This window comes from Micromys minutus (assembly GCF_963924665.1).
Source record: "Micromys minutus genome assembly, chromosome: 9".
Classification (NCBI taxonomy): Eukaryota; Metazoa; Chordata; class Mammalia; order Rodentia; family Muridae; genus Micromys; species Micromys minutus.
Genome location: NC_137978.1, coordinates 56,153,661 through 56,170,667, shown reverse-complemented (window position 1 = coordinate 56,170,667; position 17,007 = coordinate 56,153,661). Strand labels below are relative to the sequence as shown.

The 17,007-nt window shown below is 47.2% G+C and overlaps 1 protein-coding gene across 2 annotated transcripts in view; it reads left to right on the top strand.

Annotated features, from left to right (window-relative positions):
* Window positions 1–6,725, top strand: part of PRDM2 (PR/SET domain 2) — a 59,730-nt gene extending 53,005 nt beyond the window's left edge. For both annotated transcript variants that reach the window (XM_080921437.1, XM_080921439.1), the window contains 2 exons: window positions 2,093–2,236; window positions 4,774–6,725. In XM_080921437.1, coding sequence (XP_080777563.1) covers window positions 2,093–2,213 — 121 coding nt within the window. In that variant the 3' untranslated portion in view covers window positions 2,214–2,236; window positions 4,774–6,725. The remainder of the gene's footprint in view (window positions 1–2,092; window positions 2,237–4,773) is intronic.
* Window positions 6,726–17,007: the final 10,282 nt, after the last annotated feature.

The window sequence follows — 17,007 nt, the reverse complement described above, 5'->3', positions numbered from 1 at the left end:
TCGGGCTCAGACCTAGGTTCAGACCTCAGCTTCCCAAGTGTACCTCCCGGATCATGAGGTGCTAGGAACCCTGCAGCCCGGCTCAAGAACTCATGATCCTTGGATTAACTAGACCAACTCGGTCAGAGTTGCTGTAGACATTCAACCTCCCAAAGCCAGGGAAGGGCCTAACTTGCAGACGACTCTTAACCCCCAGACTTCATGAGAGACACCGAGGGGGTGACCCACAGTGTTCACCACAGTCAGGTAGTGCAAGGCCTCAGCTCTGCCACCCCGAGAATAAGTCCTTGTCCTTGAGTCCTGTCTTCTTATCTGTGGAATGAACATAGAATCAATTGCTCTTTTTTGACTCCTGGGGTGGAGGGTCCAGAGAGAAAGAATGTGGGATTCACAGAGGCCATGTGAGTGTGGCAGAAATTGTCTTCCCTTTCTGCCAGAGATGCCCAGGGATAAAGACAGAGCGACCGGGGCCTTTCCTGCTGGCTGCTGGGAAACGGGCCGGGAGAAAAGTGCGCCCCCTTGTGGAAATGTCTGTATTCGTCGCCTCCTTGTGAGGAAAGGAGACTTAGAGAGGAAGGTGGGCCCTGCAAGACTCCACGTCTAGGGGCTGATTTTGAATATTTGATAGATTCACAAGGAAGGATGGCTACAGATGCCAAAGAGTGGCTGTCAAGGTTTCTCAGAGGGAAGCTGAACATGCAGTGAGATATTAAGAGAAAGAACACTCAGAGTTCTCTTTCCAGCCTAGGTTGATGTGAAATGGTTGCACTGGTTGACCCCAAAGTCATGTGATCCTCCTGCCTCAGCTTCTGTGTGCTGAGGTTACAAGCGTGAGCCACCAGGCCTGGCTCATTTGGTTTCTAAGTCAGACTTTACCACAGCTTGTGTGTGTGTGAATAACTATTCTGTTTATTGGGCTCAGTGCTGTCTCAGTACCGGGGTCAGTAGTTTCAAGCACCCACCAAGGTGGGGGAGGGGAGAAGATCCGTTGTTGCTAAGGGGCACCACTATGTTCGACTTTGGCTGTATAACTGTTTGCTGCCTTGTGCGTTGTGGGGTGTTTCATAACTTCCTGAGCATTGCTTACCATATGCAGTGTGCGCGCACACACACACACACACACACACACACCCCTCCAGTGTGACAACCCAAATACCTCCAGACACTGACAAACATGCCCTGATTAAATAATACTGACTCCTACTCTCTGGTTTGCCAGATCTGGGAGGACCCTGCTCCCCTAGGTACTGCTAACTTCAAGCAGGTGAACCCCAGAAATACCCGCCCTTTCCACTTCTGTCTTCTGCACCTCACCAGCCTACTGTCACCCAAGCCATGCTCATCATGTGCCCGGAGAGACAGTTGATGATGGCCCACGGGCTCTCTGTGCCTTTGCCAATTTCAGGATAGTGAGGGTCTGAGTCAGTGGCTCGTATGAAGAAGGGAGCTGGTCTGTATGAAGTACCTAGCACAGTCCGGCAAGCACCCAGCACATTTGCTCACTTTGAGGCAGAGTCTCACGTTACAGTATAATTCAGGCTAGCTCCGGTCTCACCATCCTCCTGCCTCAGCCTCCTGGGCTGCTGGAGTTGCTGGCACACACAGCCCTCCCTACCCTCATTGTGCTAAGCCAGTGGCGCAGCCGCAGCTAAGAAGACACGGCTGTGAGCTCTTAGTACCCCAGGAGGAGGGCAGCTCTGTATTCCATAGCAGCAGTCCAGGGGTGTCGAGTGCTGCAGTGGGGAGACTGAACGGGGATGAGGCATCGCGTGGACTCGCAGGAGGTGAAGTGAGCAGCCTTCCCAGAGGAGGTGGGAGCCCAGCTGGGCACAAGCAAGAGGAGGATGAGAAATGGGTGGGGCCACCTCTCCTTCTAATACTTCTTTAAAAGTAAGACGCAAAGGGTCCCGGGCCGACATCTCCGTTAGGAAGCCCTGTCGCCCCTCCAGGTACCCTGGCACAAGCATGCAGGGAAGGGCCACCTTGTGTGTGCCTGGGAAATAATGGGCAGCAAAGATGTCCTTGTCCCCTCAGTGATGCCAGAGGCCCCAAACTGGCTTCTGATGATGACCGTGCTCTTCTTCCCTTACAGCTACAGTCTCCGCCTGGCATCCCGATGCGCCTCATCAACAGCCCCTTATATCACCAGACAGTGCAGAAAGGTCAAGGCCACTGCAGCAGCTCAGTTCCAGGGACCCTTCTTCAAAGAGTAGGCACTCTGTCTGCTCCTTAGCAGGTAGGAGGCAGAGGCCCCCTGGCACCGTCTCGGTGGTTCGAGGGTGGGGTCCGAGTACATCTTGGGTGAGTGGGAGGGGGTGATATGTCCAGGACCCTCCAGGCTAGCCTGGGACCTCCTGCAGGCATGTGTTTTGTGGCTTAGCATGTGGACTCTGGACCACCAGGGTTCAAACCCTGGCTTCACCATTCACTAGCTGTTAGGGCCACAAGTCAATTTCCCCATGTCTCCCAACTTCCACTTATGTAAGTGGGGACTTGCAGCCTCCAGAGGGGCGAGGGGCAAACCATTCTGTGCTGAAGTTACCCATTGGATGACATTTTTTTGCTTTAGCATCCCAAACAGACTCAAGCAATAAGATAGTTCTTTTAAAATTGTTTAACACTGCTGTCCCAGCTATGAGATCCGTGCAAATATGCTTGCTCACACCAGGCCTGCCAACCCTCAACCATGGAAAGGAGGTTTCAGACTTTGCATTCCCACTTCTGAAGCAATGGCCACTGACAGACTCTGGGAAATGGGGAGCCAGTGCCATTGTAAGACTCAAAGTGAGTCTTAACTACCGGGAGACTCTCCCAAAGTTAGACACGAGAACGGAGTTTGATGCAAACGAAAGAGGTTTATTTTAGGGGTACAGGTTGTATCAGCAAGGTTACAGTTTGAACTTATTGGCTAAGCATATTGACCTTTGAACCTACTGGCTAGCAAGCATATGACACACATTCAAACTCCATCTGGGACCAGAGGGTCGGGTGACTATCAGTCAGGACATTCTGAGGTTTTTCAAGAATGTTCCTGCTCCTCCCATGAATTGTGGGTGGAGAATGGAACTTGGCAGAGCCTTGACCCGAGGCAGTGGGTGTAAGGCTGGCGAAAGCCCCCAGGGTCCTTCACCTTCAGTACCCACTGGTGAGCTCCACTAGACATCTGTAATGGAGACAGCCCTGGCTACACACTCAATGGGTCTCAAAGCAGTAACCCCTGAAGGTTGAAAAGGAACTTAGTAGAAGGGCTTGAAAGAGGGTGGGTGCGAGAGACAAGGGAGGGTAAGAGAGGATAACAGTCACCAGATCGCCTTATAGACACATATGGATCTAATAATCCAAAGCATTGTGTATACGTACATGTGTATGTAGAGGTCAGAGAACAACCCTAAGGGTTGCTGTGATCGGTTCTGGTGAGGAACCTCTTCGTGGATTGTAGACAGGAGCTTCTTTCTTGTCATGTCCTCACATGCTGGAGCCCTGATTATCTCGGAAGGATCCTGGCCCATCACTCTGAGGGATTTGGTTACAACACAGGGCTTTTAGGGAGACACAATTCACTGTAGAGCCCTACGGGACACAGATGCAGAAAGGTTGCTACAGTCTGTGACGTAGAACCTTAGCTCAAGGCGAAAACTCACAGGTCAGCACCCTCCTGTTTCAAGAGGGAAATGGACGGGTAGGATGTGTATTAGAACTCTGGTCCTTTGAGTTCCGGCATGGATGGAGGTGAGCCATAGTTGACTGTGCCTAGTGAGGGAGAGCCGCCCACATGTGTGCGTGCAGGAGAAAAGGTCACTCTGAGGACCTATACCCCTTGTGATCTCATGAAAAGTTAGTCCTCACTGAGCCTGTTCCCCCCATGATACAGGACTATCTGTGTTGTCTGCCTCATAGGCCTGTGGGGCAACACTGGTTCACAGGGAGAATCAACCACTAGTGTCCCCCAAACTGACCTCCTGGCTCCTTTGGGCCCAGCAGCGTCTCTGCCAGGGTCACCTTGGCATAAGTCCATCATCCATGGCTTCTAGACACACACGGGATGTTCAGGCCGCGAACACCTGAGTTGTGTGTCGGCAGCAGAGCAGACGGACAGATGTGGCACATGGACAGAGTCATAGCCACATGGTCAGACAGACAGAAATACAGCATATTCAGACAGACAGAGCTGTAACTGCATGCCCAGAACTTCACAGACACGCCTAACAGAAGCACAAAAGCTTAGGCGCCAGTCAGTTCCATGTGTCGCTTAAGTTTTTAAAAATGAGCTAGGATTGGCGGTGCAAGATACAGTTCCAGACACTTGGAAAGCTGATGCAGGAGGATTTCCGAGTTTGAAGTCTACTTGAGCCACAGTGTGAAACTGTCCTAAAATAAAGAGGGATTGAGGATGTAGCTCAGTGGTGAGAGGGTCCCTGCTTGGTTAGAGTGTGGGAGGGTCTCAGCACCACGGGAGGAAGGAAGCCAAGCTGGAGGAAAAGAAGTCAGGGAGACAGACAAGGGCAAGCCATCCACAGTGATTAAAAGCCAGGACGGTTGCTGTTTGTGGGGAGGTATCGTGAGGGGGAAGGTTCAGGACAGGCTAGGGTCACATTCAGCACCTTCATCTGATGCTGGATATTTGCTGAGGAAACATCCAATGGGGCTTTTACCCATACGTCTGTCATACTTCAGGAACCTGCTTAATGTGGTAGTTAATCAGGGATGCGTAGATCGCCGCGGAAGGCAGCGAGCACTGGACATCACTGCCATTTTCTTTTTGTCTTTCCTCAGCACCTGAAGTGACCTGGAATCAGTGAAGCCAAAGGGACCAGCAGTGTGCCCTGCAGAGAGCACTGACCTCTCCCAGTTGTGAGAGTGAGAGAGCATCAGAGAGAGAGAGAGCGCGCATGTGTGCATGTGTGTGTGCGCGTGTTGGTGCATGTGTGTGGTCTTCAAGCCAAGGTCCCAGCCTCGGGAGCAGGACCTTCATGTCATCCTCCGGATGATCCTCGGACATGGCCCAGACCCGTGCTCTGTGGTGCAGCCATCCTGCCCAGGAGGGGCATCTCCTTCTATGCAATTTTTTAAGAGTTCCTTGGCCCTGCTTTGTGCTTCTTGGTTTGCCACTGCTGGGACTTTGATCCGGCCCTGAGGGGTGGGAAGAGGTCCTATCTAAGAATAACCTTTCCAAGGTCAAGCTCCCCTACATGCCTCCCACCCCCCACCCCCCATGCCTCATATTGTCTCTGGGAATCAATAGCAAATAGCATATAGATCCATCAGGGCTGAGTGAGCCCGAACCTTGGCCCCAGCACTAGGAAACTCCCCTCACCCCTCTCCTCCCTAAGCAACTGGAGCTGCCAGCTTTCAAGTCATTTCCTCCTTTGAGGTTCTGGAGTCCCGCTGTTCTGAGGCCTCCACCGGAACCTTAGAGCCCGTGGGCCCAGTAGGCAGACCCTGAGCCCATTCGCAGACCTGGTCTCTTTTTTTTAGAGGAAGCTGTGTTTAGGGATGCTGGGGTGGAGATCTGATTCTCCTTTGCCCTTCTTTGTATCCTCCGGTGGGACCTCCTACGCCATTAGCATCTGAACCTTGCAAGTTAGCTGCAAAGAGAAGCAAAGGAAAAAATAAAAATAAGAAAGGGAAATAAGTATATGGATGCATTCAAACAAACAAACAACCCAGGGGGCTTTGAATGGATGATTTCAGTAAAACTTACCCTTGCCAGGGAAAGGCAAGGCTGACCCCTGCTGTGGTGGGTGGAGTCTGGGAGAAACAGCAGACCTTGGTTACTTAGGCTCTTGGGTTTTGTGCCTTTGGGGCAGAGGATGCCTGAGACAATTTTTTTGGTACTGTTTCCTCAGCTCCGCTCTGGTCCCTGCCTGTGGAAGTGGGAGGTCAGGACTTGGGAGAGTTGTCACACGAGAAAGGGGCTGTCTTTTTTCAGGGCTACTATGGTTGGTATTGCAACTCTGTAAATATGTATGTAGACACTTTTAAAAGCACGTATTTATGGACCCTACTGTAAATGCCCCATTTTTAAAGTTTTATAACATGTGTTATTTAATTAATCAGTTGACTGGCTGCAGTAAGGGGACTGACTGGTCCAGGCAAAGGGTCCCTGGAGACCCTCACATGGGCAGGAAAACACCCACCATTGTCTAGTGTCATAGTTTTCCGATTTACCCACCCAGCCAAACTCTGGCGTACCCATTTTTACTTCTTCAACTGGAATTTTTCCTTCTACACACCCTGCAGCTAACCCTCGAAAGCATGGACTTGCCGCTGTTGCTAACCCCACTGACACAGTATGTCCTACAGACACACGGACTACATCCCAGCCCCTCCCAGCAGCCAGGAAAATGCACGAACCCGAAGCCTTGGCAAGCTGTTCTCAGCCAAACTTGGAAAATGTTGCTGGGCTCTTGGGGGATATTCTCTCTCCCTCCCTACCTCCCTCCCTCCCTCTCTCCCTCTCTCTCTTTCTCTCTCTCTCTCTCTCTCTCTCTCTCTCTCTCTCTCTCTCTCCTCTCTCTCCTCTTCCTCCTCTCTCTCCCTTCCTCCCCCCACCCCCTTGCATGTGCAAACTGTGCTGGGTCACCCTTCAACACTTCCCAAATTGTCAGGAAAACAAAGAGAAAGTTTTGTCAAGCCTGGTGTTTCCTGGTCAGTGGAGGTCTTCCCAAGCGGATTCCGGCCCCACCGAAGAAGATTTAGTGTCTGCCACGTGAAGACAGTGAAGAATAAAAGTGAGGCGCAATTGTGAAACCCGAGTGTGAGCGTGCTCATTTTCCATTTTCGGGCTTCGACTTCCGTGGTGGCAGATTCTCTGCTGGTGGAGCAAAGGCGGGCTGGGATCTGATTTAGGAACAAGGCTTAGAGAAGGGCAGGAACGGGGACGTCCTTGGGTGGTACAAGGTTTCTCCAGCTTCCCCTGTGTCAGATACTCCATTACCACATTCAGTTAAGGCTGGTTAGCCTCTTGCCATTGCAATACACTGTCCTCTCGTGTGTGTGATTGGGGGGGGGGGGGAGGAAGACTTGTACAGGTGATGCTGAATGTTCTAGAACTGGAGCTAAATATGTCTGTGAGCCGACGCGGAGTGCAGGGATCTGCTCATGCCCCTGACTGCCCAGCCCCCTCCCCTCTATGGAGAGCTAATTTGCTTCAGATGCAATAGACTCACATAAGAACACAAATCAGTGTCTTGTCTTGTGTTGTGGGCATAGCTTCGCTCATGTCCAGACACTACACGAGGAGAGAGAGAGTCCAGAACTCTCTTTAAAAAGCAGAAGCGATGTATCAGGGCTCTCCAGAGAGATAGAGCCAATAAGAGAAGAGACATCGTGATCTGCTTTCTACAAGCTTGGTGTGGCTGAGAAGCCTGGGTGTCAGTGGGATGGCCCAGGCCCAGGGCAGGAGAAAAGGTGAGTTGCATCAGCCCCTCAGCAGGGTGAAAAGGGCTTGGGGAGGAGCATGTTTATTTGGCTTCCACAGGTTGCAACCCATCATTGAGGGAAACCGTGGCAGGAACCAGGAAGGAACAACGCTGGCTTACACACAGGCTCATGCTTAGCTTTCTTATAGAGCCCACCGTAGGTTTGGCCGTCTTCATGAATCAAGACAATAATTTGTGCATGCGTCCACAGGCCAACCTGGTGAGGACACTGGGTCCAATGAGACACATTAGGAGGGGAACATTTATGCTGTGTCAAGTTGGTAGTCTGTGCTAAGACAAGCAGGGGGAGGGCAGAGTTCCTCCTAATGTTGTTCTCTTCAGCCCCCGTCCAGAGGCTGTACAAGGCCCGACACACTGAGGCACATCCTCTGGGATGGAAGTGATGTTCTCTTTCGGAAACCTCACAGATAACTTGAAATCAGGTTCAACCCGGATCCCCTGTCTACTTCTACCCACTCGAGAGACTGGCCACCACATGCAGCTTCCCAGTCGTTGGAGCAAAGGTGAAGGCGAACCTCCTCACGTGCTGAGACCTGTACCCTCAACCCCCAGCCTGGACTTGAGGGTTGAGTTCACGCAGGCCTCACTCTGGGGCCCCACAGTGGTGGTGGCTGCAGGATTGTCAGCAGAGTTTATGGAGGAGAAAGTAGACCATTTGAGGTGCTAAGGAGAGCTGGTAAGGAGGTCAGTCTGTCTCGTGCGTGTTTAAGAGCTTGGAGTTGGCTGTCAGGGTTTCCTGGAAGAGGAGGAGACGTAGGAGCTCTAGCTGACGCTGATCAGGTCTCAGGTGGTCTCCATATTGGGCACCAGAAGTGATGTCTCTGTATAGCAATGTTGTGTGACAGACTTTTCCTGGGGAGAGATGTCTCTCTCTCTCTCTCTCTCTTACACACACACACACACACACACACACTCATCCCAGAAAGGGAGTCCATGACAGACAAAAATAATTACACTGAAGTCTAACTTGGCAAACTGATGAGGTTTTGTTTTTATATATTTAAATTTTTTTAAATTTTATATGTACGGGTGTTCTGTCTGCATGTATGTCTGTAAAATTTTATATGTGAGGGTGTTCTGTCTGCATGTCTGTCTGTGAACCACATAAATGCAGAGCCTGGGAAGTCCAGAAGAAGGCACCAAATCCCTTGGAACTGGCGACACAGATGGTTGTGTGCTGTCATGTCAGTCCTGGGACTTGAACCTGGGTACTCTTGTAAGAACAGGAGTACTTTTAGCTGTGGAGCCATTGCTGGCCTTGATGAACTAATGAGTTTTTAGTGGGGCTACTAGGAGGAACATAGGTGAGGGATGATGGGAACAGGCCTGGCATGAGCAGCTGCATCTCCGGAGAAGTTCACCACAGCACAGGTGCCATTTTGAGATACGGCACACGGAAGCTGCAGCCCTGGGGTTCTGCACAACTAACAGGCAGCCGGACAGGTCTGAGAATTCCGTCGATACCTCTGCCTTCTCCAACTTTCCAGATGTTGCCCCAGATGTTTGCTGCTGCTTCACAGATGGGTGTGCTGGCTGGTTTCTCCTCAACTCCACACAAGCTAGAGTCACTTGGGAAGAGGGAACCTCAGCTGACAAAATGCTCCCACAGATTGTCCTGATCAGTGATTGATCATGGGCTGTGCCACCAGCAGGTGCCACCCTTGGCCAGGTTGTCCTAAATTGTAAAAGAAAGCAGGCCAGGCAAGACATAAGAAGCAAGCCAATAAGCAACGTTCCTCCACAGTCGGCTTCAGTTCCTGCCTCCAGCTTCCTCGACCTTCCTGGACGATGGGCTACAAGCTGTAAGATGAAATAAACCCATTTTCTCCCCAAGTTGCTTTTGGTCATGGTGGGCTTTATTTTCATCCCAGGAATATAAGCAGCAGGGAGGAGCCTTTGAGAATCTTGCCAAGTCTTGGTTTTCTAGATGTGTGACATTTGCTTTATCTCTGAAGGCTCATGGACTTGCCCTTCGCTCTTGGAGAGTATGTCTCAACTGGGAGGAAGATGCTGCCCAAGGAGCAAGCGGGCTGGGATTCCAACATTTCTGTACATGTCTCTGCCATTTCTTCATTTCCCCAATTCCCAGGTCAGGTTAATCCCAATGCTCTGCAGGTTGCAACAGGGTGCCCAGCAGTAGAACCAAGGCTCTGCTGCTGTCCCTTAACAGCAGAAAGGTCCTTTCTCCAGTTGGGGCTCCAGGGTGCTGGCCAGGGACAGAAATGGGGTAGGGGTTGGGGGACAAGGGAACCAGGAGCTCCTGAACCTGTGCTCCCTGCTTTGGAAAGGAAGGCGTGGGATGGCCCTTGGGTGTGTAACAAGGGAGAAAGGCCACCATCTGGGGTGAGATAACCAACTCCATCCCATCTGCCTGGTCTCCAGGGTGGGGCGCGGCCTACTAGAGGAACACAAACTCAGAGTTCTGGGTGGTGTTACTAAAACCAGCTGAGCAGATGGAGCTGCTTACTTTAACATTCCCCATAGGAGACTCACTCCAAGCCTAACCTGGTCTCTGCACCTTTGTAATGAGAACAGGCTGTTGGGTGTGGTCCTCAGCCCACTGGGCCCATAGGTGGAGTGTGAAGTAAATCTTCTTTCTTCTTGTCCTTTCTGACTGGCCTTTCCACTCTGACAAGCATCCAGAAGATATGGGCATATCTGCTGAGAGGCTCAGGCCACCTGGTCATGTGACACTTGCCACCCAACTTCTGCTGAATGAGCTCTCAGTGGGGACTTGCACCATGTTTCCCTGTCTGGCAGCCCTGTGCAGAGAGGTCTGATAGCCCTTTCCACTGTCCCTCTCTTTTGGATCAGCTTGAGGGACGTCTGCAGTTGACAGTGAATGTTCAACAGTCAACTGGCCTTTAGCCCAGCTGTGGAGCAGCTGCTCTTAAGAGTAGCTCCTGCCTTGAATGTGAAGGTCACCGAATGTCAAGTGGGACGCTGAGGACTCCTAAAGAGTGTTCAAGTGACTCTTGACACCTGCCACTAACATCCTGGGATGGTGGCTCCAGCTTCTGCTTTATGCACACGGCTCTGTTTCATTTTGGTAGAGGCAGAAGAATGAGTCAGAGGATGTGTTTGAGCAATGGCTGGCAGGATGTTGCAAAATAAAATCATTTGTGGGCAAGAGAGGGCTTTAACATCCGTGTGCTCCCTTCTTCTCTTTTTAATGTAATAATATTTTTTAATTGGATATTCTCTGTATTTACATTTCAAATGTTATTCCTTCCCCCCAACTCCCAAACCTTGCTTCCATGAAGATGTCCCCACTCCCACCCACCCTCTCCCACCTCAGCGCCTTGGAATTCCCTTACACTGGGAAAACAAGCCATTGGACCAAAGACCTCTCCTCCCACTGATGCCAGACAATGCCATCCTCTGCTGCATATGCACCTGGAGCCATGGGTCTCTCCATGTGTGCTCATTGGTTGGTGTTTTAGTCCTGGGAGCTCGAGGGGGAATGGTTGGCTGATATTGTTGCTATTCCCATGGTGTTACTAATCCTTTCAGCTCCTCCAGTCCTTTCTCTAGCTTCTCTATTGGGGTCTTTGTGCTCAGTCTGATGGTTAGCTGCAAGCATCCTCCTCTGTATCAGTAAGGCCCTGGCAGAGCCTCTGAGGAGGCATCCACATCAGGTTCCTGCCAATAAGCACTTTGGCATCAGCAATAGTGTCTGGGTTTGGTGACTGCATATGGGATGGATCCCCAGGTGAGGCAGTCTCTGGATGATCTTTTCTTCAATCCCTGCTCCTCTATTTGTCCCTGTATTTCCTCCCGTGAGTATTTTGTTCTCCCTTCTAAGAAGAACTGAAGCATCCACATTCTAGCCTTCCTTTCTTTTGAGCTTTCTAAGGTCTGTGAAATTGTTTCTTGGGTATTTCAAGTTTTGGGGGCTAGTATTTGCTTATCAGTGAGTGCATACCATGTGTGTTTTTTTGTAATTGGGTTACCTCACTCAGGATGATATTTTCTAGTTCCATCCATTTGCCTAAGAATTTCATGAAGTCATTTTTAATACCTGAGCAGTACTCTATTGTGTAAATGTACCACATTTTCTGTATCCATTTCTCTGTTGAAGGACATCTAGGTTCTTTCCAGCTTCTGGCTATTATAAATAAGGCTGTTATAAACATGGTGGAACATGTGTACTTGTTATAGATTGGAATGTCTTTTGGGTATATGTGCAGGAGTGGTATAGCTGGGTCCCCAGGTAGCACTATGCCCAATTTTCTGAGGAACTTCCAGACTAATTTCCAGAGTGGTTGTACCAGTTTACAATCCCACCAACAATGGAGGAGTGTTCCTCTTTCTTCAGATCCTCACCAGCATCTGCTGTTACCTGAGTTTTTTTTTTTTTTTTTTTATCTTAGCCATTCTGACTGGTATGAGATGAAATCTCAGGGTTGTTTTGATTTGCATTTCCCTGATGACTAAGTATAATAAACATTTCTTTAGGTGCTTTTCAGCCATCCGGTATTTCTCAGTTGAGAATTCTTTGTTTAGCTTTGTACCTCATTTTAAAAATAGAATTATTTGATTCTCTGGAGTCTAACTTCTTGAGTTCATTGTATATATTAGATATTAGTCCTCTATCAGATGTAGGATTGGTAAAGATCTTTTCCCAGTCTGTTGGTTGCCGTTTTGTCCTTTTGACAGTGTCCTTTGCCATATAGAAGCTTTGCAATTTCATGAGGTCCCAAATTGTCGATTCTTGATCTTATAACATAAGCCATTGGTGTTCTGTTTAGGAAATTTTCCTCTGTGCCTAATGTGTTCTAAGCTCTTCCCCACTTTCTCTTCTATTAGTTTCAGTGTACCTGGTTTAAGTGGAGGTCTTTGATTCTCCTGTACTTGAGCTTTGTATAAGGAGATAAGAAAGGATTGATTTGCATTCTTCTACATGCTGACTGCCAGTTGAACAAGCACCATTTGTTGAAGATGATGTCTTTTTTTCCACTGGATGGTTTTAGTTCCTTTGTCAAAGACCAAGTGACAATAGGTGTGTGGGTTCATTTCTGGGTCTTTAATTCTATTCCACTGATCTTCCTGCCTGTCTCTGTACCAGTACCATACAGTTTTTATCACTATTGTTCTGTAATACAGCTTGAGGTCAGGGATGGTGATTCCCCAGCAGTTTTTTTTTTCTTTTTTTCTTTTTTTTTTTTAAATCCGGAATAGTTTTTGCTGTCCTGGGTTTTTTGTTATGACAAGTGAATTTGCAAATTTCTCTTTCTAACTCTATGAAGAATTGAGCTGGACTTCTGATGGGGATTTCATTGATTCTGTAGATTGCTTTCGACAAGATCGCCATTTTTACTATCGTGCCAATCCATGCGCATGGGAGATCCTACCATTTTTGTGATTTTTCCATTTCTTTCTTCAGAGACTTTAAGTTCTTTTTATAGTAATTTTTCACTTGCTTGTTTAGAATCATACCAAGATATTTTATATTATTTGTGACTGTTGCCTAATTTCTTTCTCAGCCTGTTTATCCTTTGAGTAGAGAAAGGCTACTGATTTGTTTGAGTGAATTTTATATCCAGCCATTTTGCTGAAGGTGTTTATCAGCTGTAAAAGTACTCTGGTGAAATTTTTGGGGTAACTTACATATACTATCATATCATCTGCAAACAGTGATATTTTGACTTCTTCTGTTCCAATTTATATCCCTTTAACATATATTTGTTGTCTAATTGCTCTGGCTAGGACTTCCAGTACTATATTGAATAGGTAGGGGGAGAGTGGGCAGCCTTGTCTAGACTCTGATTTTAGTGGGATTACTTCAGTTTCTCACCATTTAGTTTGATATTGGCTACTGGTTTGCTATATATTGCTTTTACAATGTTTAGGTATGAGCCTTGAATTCCTGATCTTTCCAAGACTTTTTTTTATCACGAAGGGGTGTTGAATTTTGTCAAATGTTTTCTCAGCATCTAGTGAGAGGATCATGTGGTTTTTTTCTTTGAGTTTGTTTATATAGTGGATTACATTGATGTATTCCTGTATATTGAACCATCCCTACATCCTTGGGATGAAGCCTATTTGATCATGGTGAATGATCATTTTGATGTGTTCTTGAATTTGGTTTGCAAGAATTTTATTGAGTATTTTTTGAATCGATGTTCATGAGGGAAATTGGTCTGAAGTTCTCTTTCATTGTAGGGCTTTTGTGTGATTCAGTATGACTATAATTGTGCCTTCAAAGAATGAATTGTGTAGTCTTCCTTCTGTTTCTATTTTGTGAAATAATTTGGAAAGTTTTGGTATTAGGTCTTCTATGAAGATCTGATAGAATCCTGCACTAAACCCATCTAGTCCTGGGCTTTTTTTGGTTGGGAGACTTTTGATGACTGCTTCTATTTCTTTAGGCATTTAGATGTTCTATCTGATCCTGATTTAACTTTGGTACCTGGTTATCTGTCTAGAAAATAGTCCCTTTCACCCAGATTTTCCAGTTTTGTTGAGTATAGGCTTTTGTAGTAGGATCTGGTAATTTTTTTTTTTTAATTTTCTCAGTTTTTCTTGTATGTCTGTCTCCCTTTTCATTTCTGATTTTGTTAATTTGAATACTGTCTCTGTGCCCTCTAGTTAGTCTGGCTAAGGGTTTATCTATTTGTTGATTTTCTCAAAGAACCAGCTTCTGGTTTTGTTGATTCTTTTGCATTTTTGTTTCTACTTGGTTGATTTCAGCCCTGAGTTTGACTATATTCTGCTGCCTACTCCTCTTTGGTGTGTCTGCTTCTTTTTGTGGTAGAGCTTTCAGCTGTGCTGTCAGGTTGCTAGTGTATGCTCTCTCCAGTTTCCTTTTGGAGGTGCTCAGAGCTATGAGTTTTCCTCTCAGTACTGCTTTTATTGTGTCCCATAAGTTTAGGTATGTTGTGCCTTCATTTTCATTGAATTCTAAAAAAGTGTTTAATTTCTTTATTTCTTCCTTGACCAAGTCATCACCGAGTATAGCATTGTTCAGCTTCCATGTGTTTGTGGGCTTTTTGTTTTTGTTGTTATTGAAGACCAGCCCTAATTCATGGTAGTCTGATAGGATGCATGGGATTACTTCAGTCTTCTTGTATCTGTTGAGGCCTGTTTTATGACTGACTATATGGTCAGTTTTGGAGAAGGTACCGTGAGGTACTGAGGAGGTATATTCTACTGTTTTAGGATGAAATGTTCTACCGATATTTATTAATGTTGCCAGGTTGTCTTGGTTTCTGTGGCTTAGGTTCTTGTGCTTGCCTTTTGCCATCTTGTTATCTATGATGCTAGTTGGTCTTGTTGTGAGCTTGTAGCTTGATGTTCTATATTGTGTGGGATGATCATGTTGAGGGAATTACAGGCAAGCCATACCAAATATGCAGCAAGCCAGTGCCAGCCTTGTAGAACTGGGGAAAGAGGGCTCCATTAGTGCTCGCAAACTTACAGAGAGGGAAACAAGCCCATATACATACTTGCAGATACATCTATCTCCACACACACACACACACACACACACACACACACACACACACACACACTTGAATATATACCAAGTACCACCCTGCTCTCTTCTCTTCTCTTCTCTCTCTCTCTCTCTCTCTCTCTGTGTGTGTGTGTGTGTGTGTGTGTGTGTGTGTGTGTGTGTGTGTGTTCTACTCTGCTCTAGACAGCATTTTCTTGCTATTCTAAAAACTCTCTGGCTTGAGACAGCTCTCTCTCTGGTAAAAATTCTAAAAGCTCTCTGAATACCTCATGGGTTTTCTGACCTAAGCCAGAAAAGCTGTTATAAAAAATTATTTGATGTTTCGACCAAGTCAGAAGTCTTGTTAAGAAAAAAAAAATTCTTGGGCTAGAGAGATGGCTCAGCAGTTAAGAGCACTGACTGCTCTTCCAAAGGTCCTGAGTTCAATTCCCAGCATCCACATGATGACTCACAACCATCTGTAATGGGATTTGATGCCCTCTTCTGGTGTGTCTGAAGAGAGTGACAGTGTACTTATATTAAATAATAAATATAAATAATTCAATATAATATTATATATAATTAATGTGATATATGGTGAATAAAATTAAATATAATTTAAAAAGAATATATATAAGTTAAGAAAGAAAATACACATATATGTATATATATATGTATATATATAAAATTGCTGCCACCATAAAAATCCCTGCTCTTGTCCCTGCAAACAGGATGCTTTTCCTTGGCACTTGCTCTAGGCCTCCTGTTTCTCCTCACCCTGTCCTGTTACGACAGGACCTACATCAGCTCCTGGGCATTTAGCAGCTGTTATGCCAGGTGGTCCAGCCAGTTCTGTCTCCTTCAGCATCTTCTTGTGATGCTTTAGTGGACAACCTTTACCTCGGACCCTGTAGTCTGTGGGATGCCATGACAAACTGCACAGCTCTGCTGGCCAGAATTCCATAATCAAGATGATGATAGGTAGGTGTCTCCTGTGGTTGCCCTCCTTTATTACAGATGGCTGCCTAGTCCCCACATGGTCACTTCTACACGTGAGCAGGCTGTTAGTTGGTCTCTTCTTATGGGTACATTAGTCCTTGTGTGTCAGGGTACATTCATCCATATAACTTCAGCCCCATTGACTTCCTTAAAGACCTGGTCTCCAAATATGGTCATCGTTTGCAGGGATTGCTGGATAGTTTTAAGTCAACTTGACACATGCTAAAGCCATCTGAGAGGAGGGAACCCTAATTAAGAAAATGCTTCCGTGGGATCAGTCTGTAGGCAAGCCTGTAGGGCATTTTCTTAATTAGTGATTAATCGATGTGGGGAACTCAGCCCAGTGTAGGTGGTACCATCCCTGAGCTGTTCCTGGGTACATAGGAAAGCAGGCTGAGCAAGTCAGGAGGAGCAAGCCAGTAAGCAGCACCCCTCTGTGACCTCCAGGTTCCTGCTCTGTGTGAGTTCCCATTCCCGTTGCTTTATTGCTGGATTGTTATATAGAACTGTGAGCAAAATAAACCCTTCTCTTCCCAAGAGGCTTTTGACCATGGTGTTTCATCACGTTAATAGTAAACCTAACTAAGATACAGGGTTCTGACAAATAAGACTTCAACTTATAAACATGCAGGTTTCGGGAGCAGGGGGTGTCAACAGGACGGGCATTCTGGAGCATCTTGTTCAGTTGAAGTAACAGGAAGGTCCATGAACAGAAACCTGAGTCTCCACTGGGGGTCTGGGATCTATGTAGAAGTTAATCCAAGTCCCCACTTTGCTAGAGTTGCCAAGTAGTTTCTCTGATTCCAATAGACACACCTTGGAACTTTTCCTGTTGGGAAAGGTTTCAAGGTCCCCATTAACTATGAGGACACAAAGAAAAGTTCATACCCCAGTCAAGGGTCAGAGAAGACATCTTGGAACAAAAACAAACCAACGGCCAAGAGCTGAGACTGTAGCTCAGCTGGGAGAGAGCTTTACCTAGTGTGTGTGAAACCGTGGGTTCAAATCTCAGCCCTACACAAATAGCACAAAAGCCGAAATGGCTTAATGAGGAACAAGGTTATCTGCGCCAAAAGCCAATGGAAACAAACAAGAGATCTGTAGGGGGGTGGGGGCGGGGCAGTGACT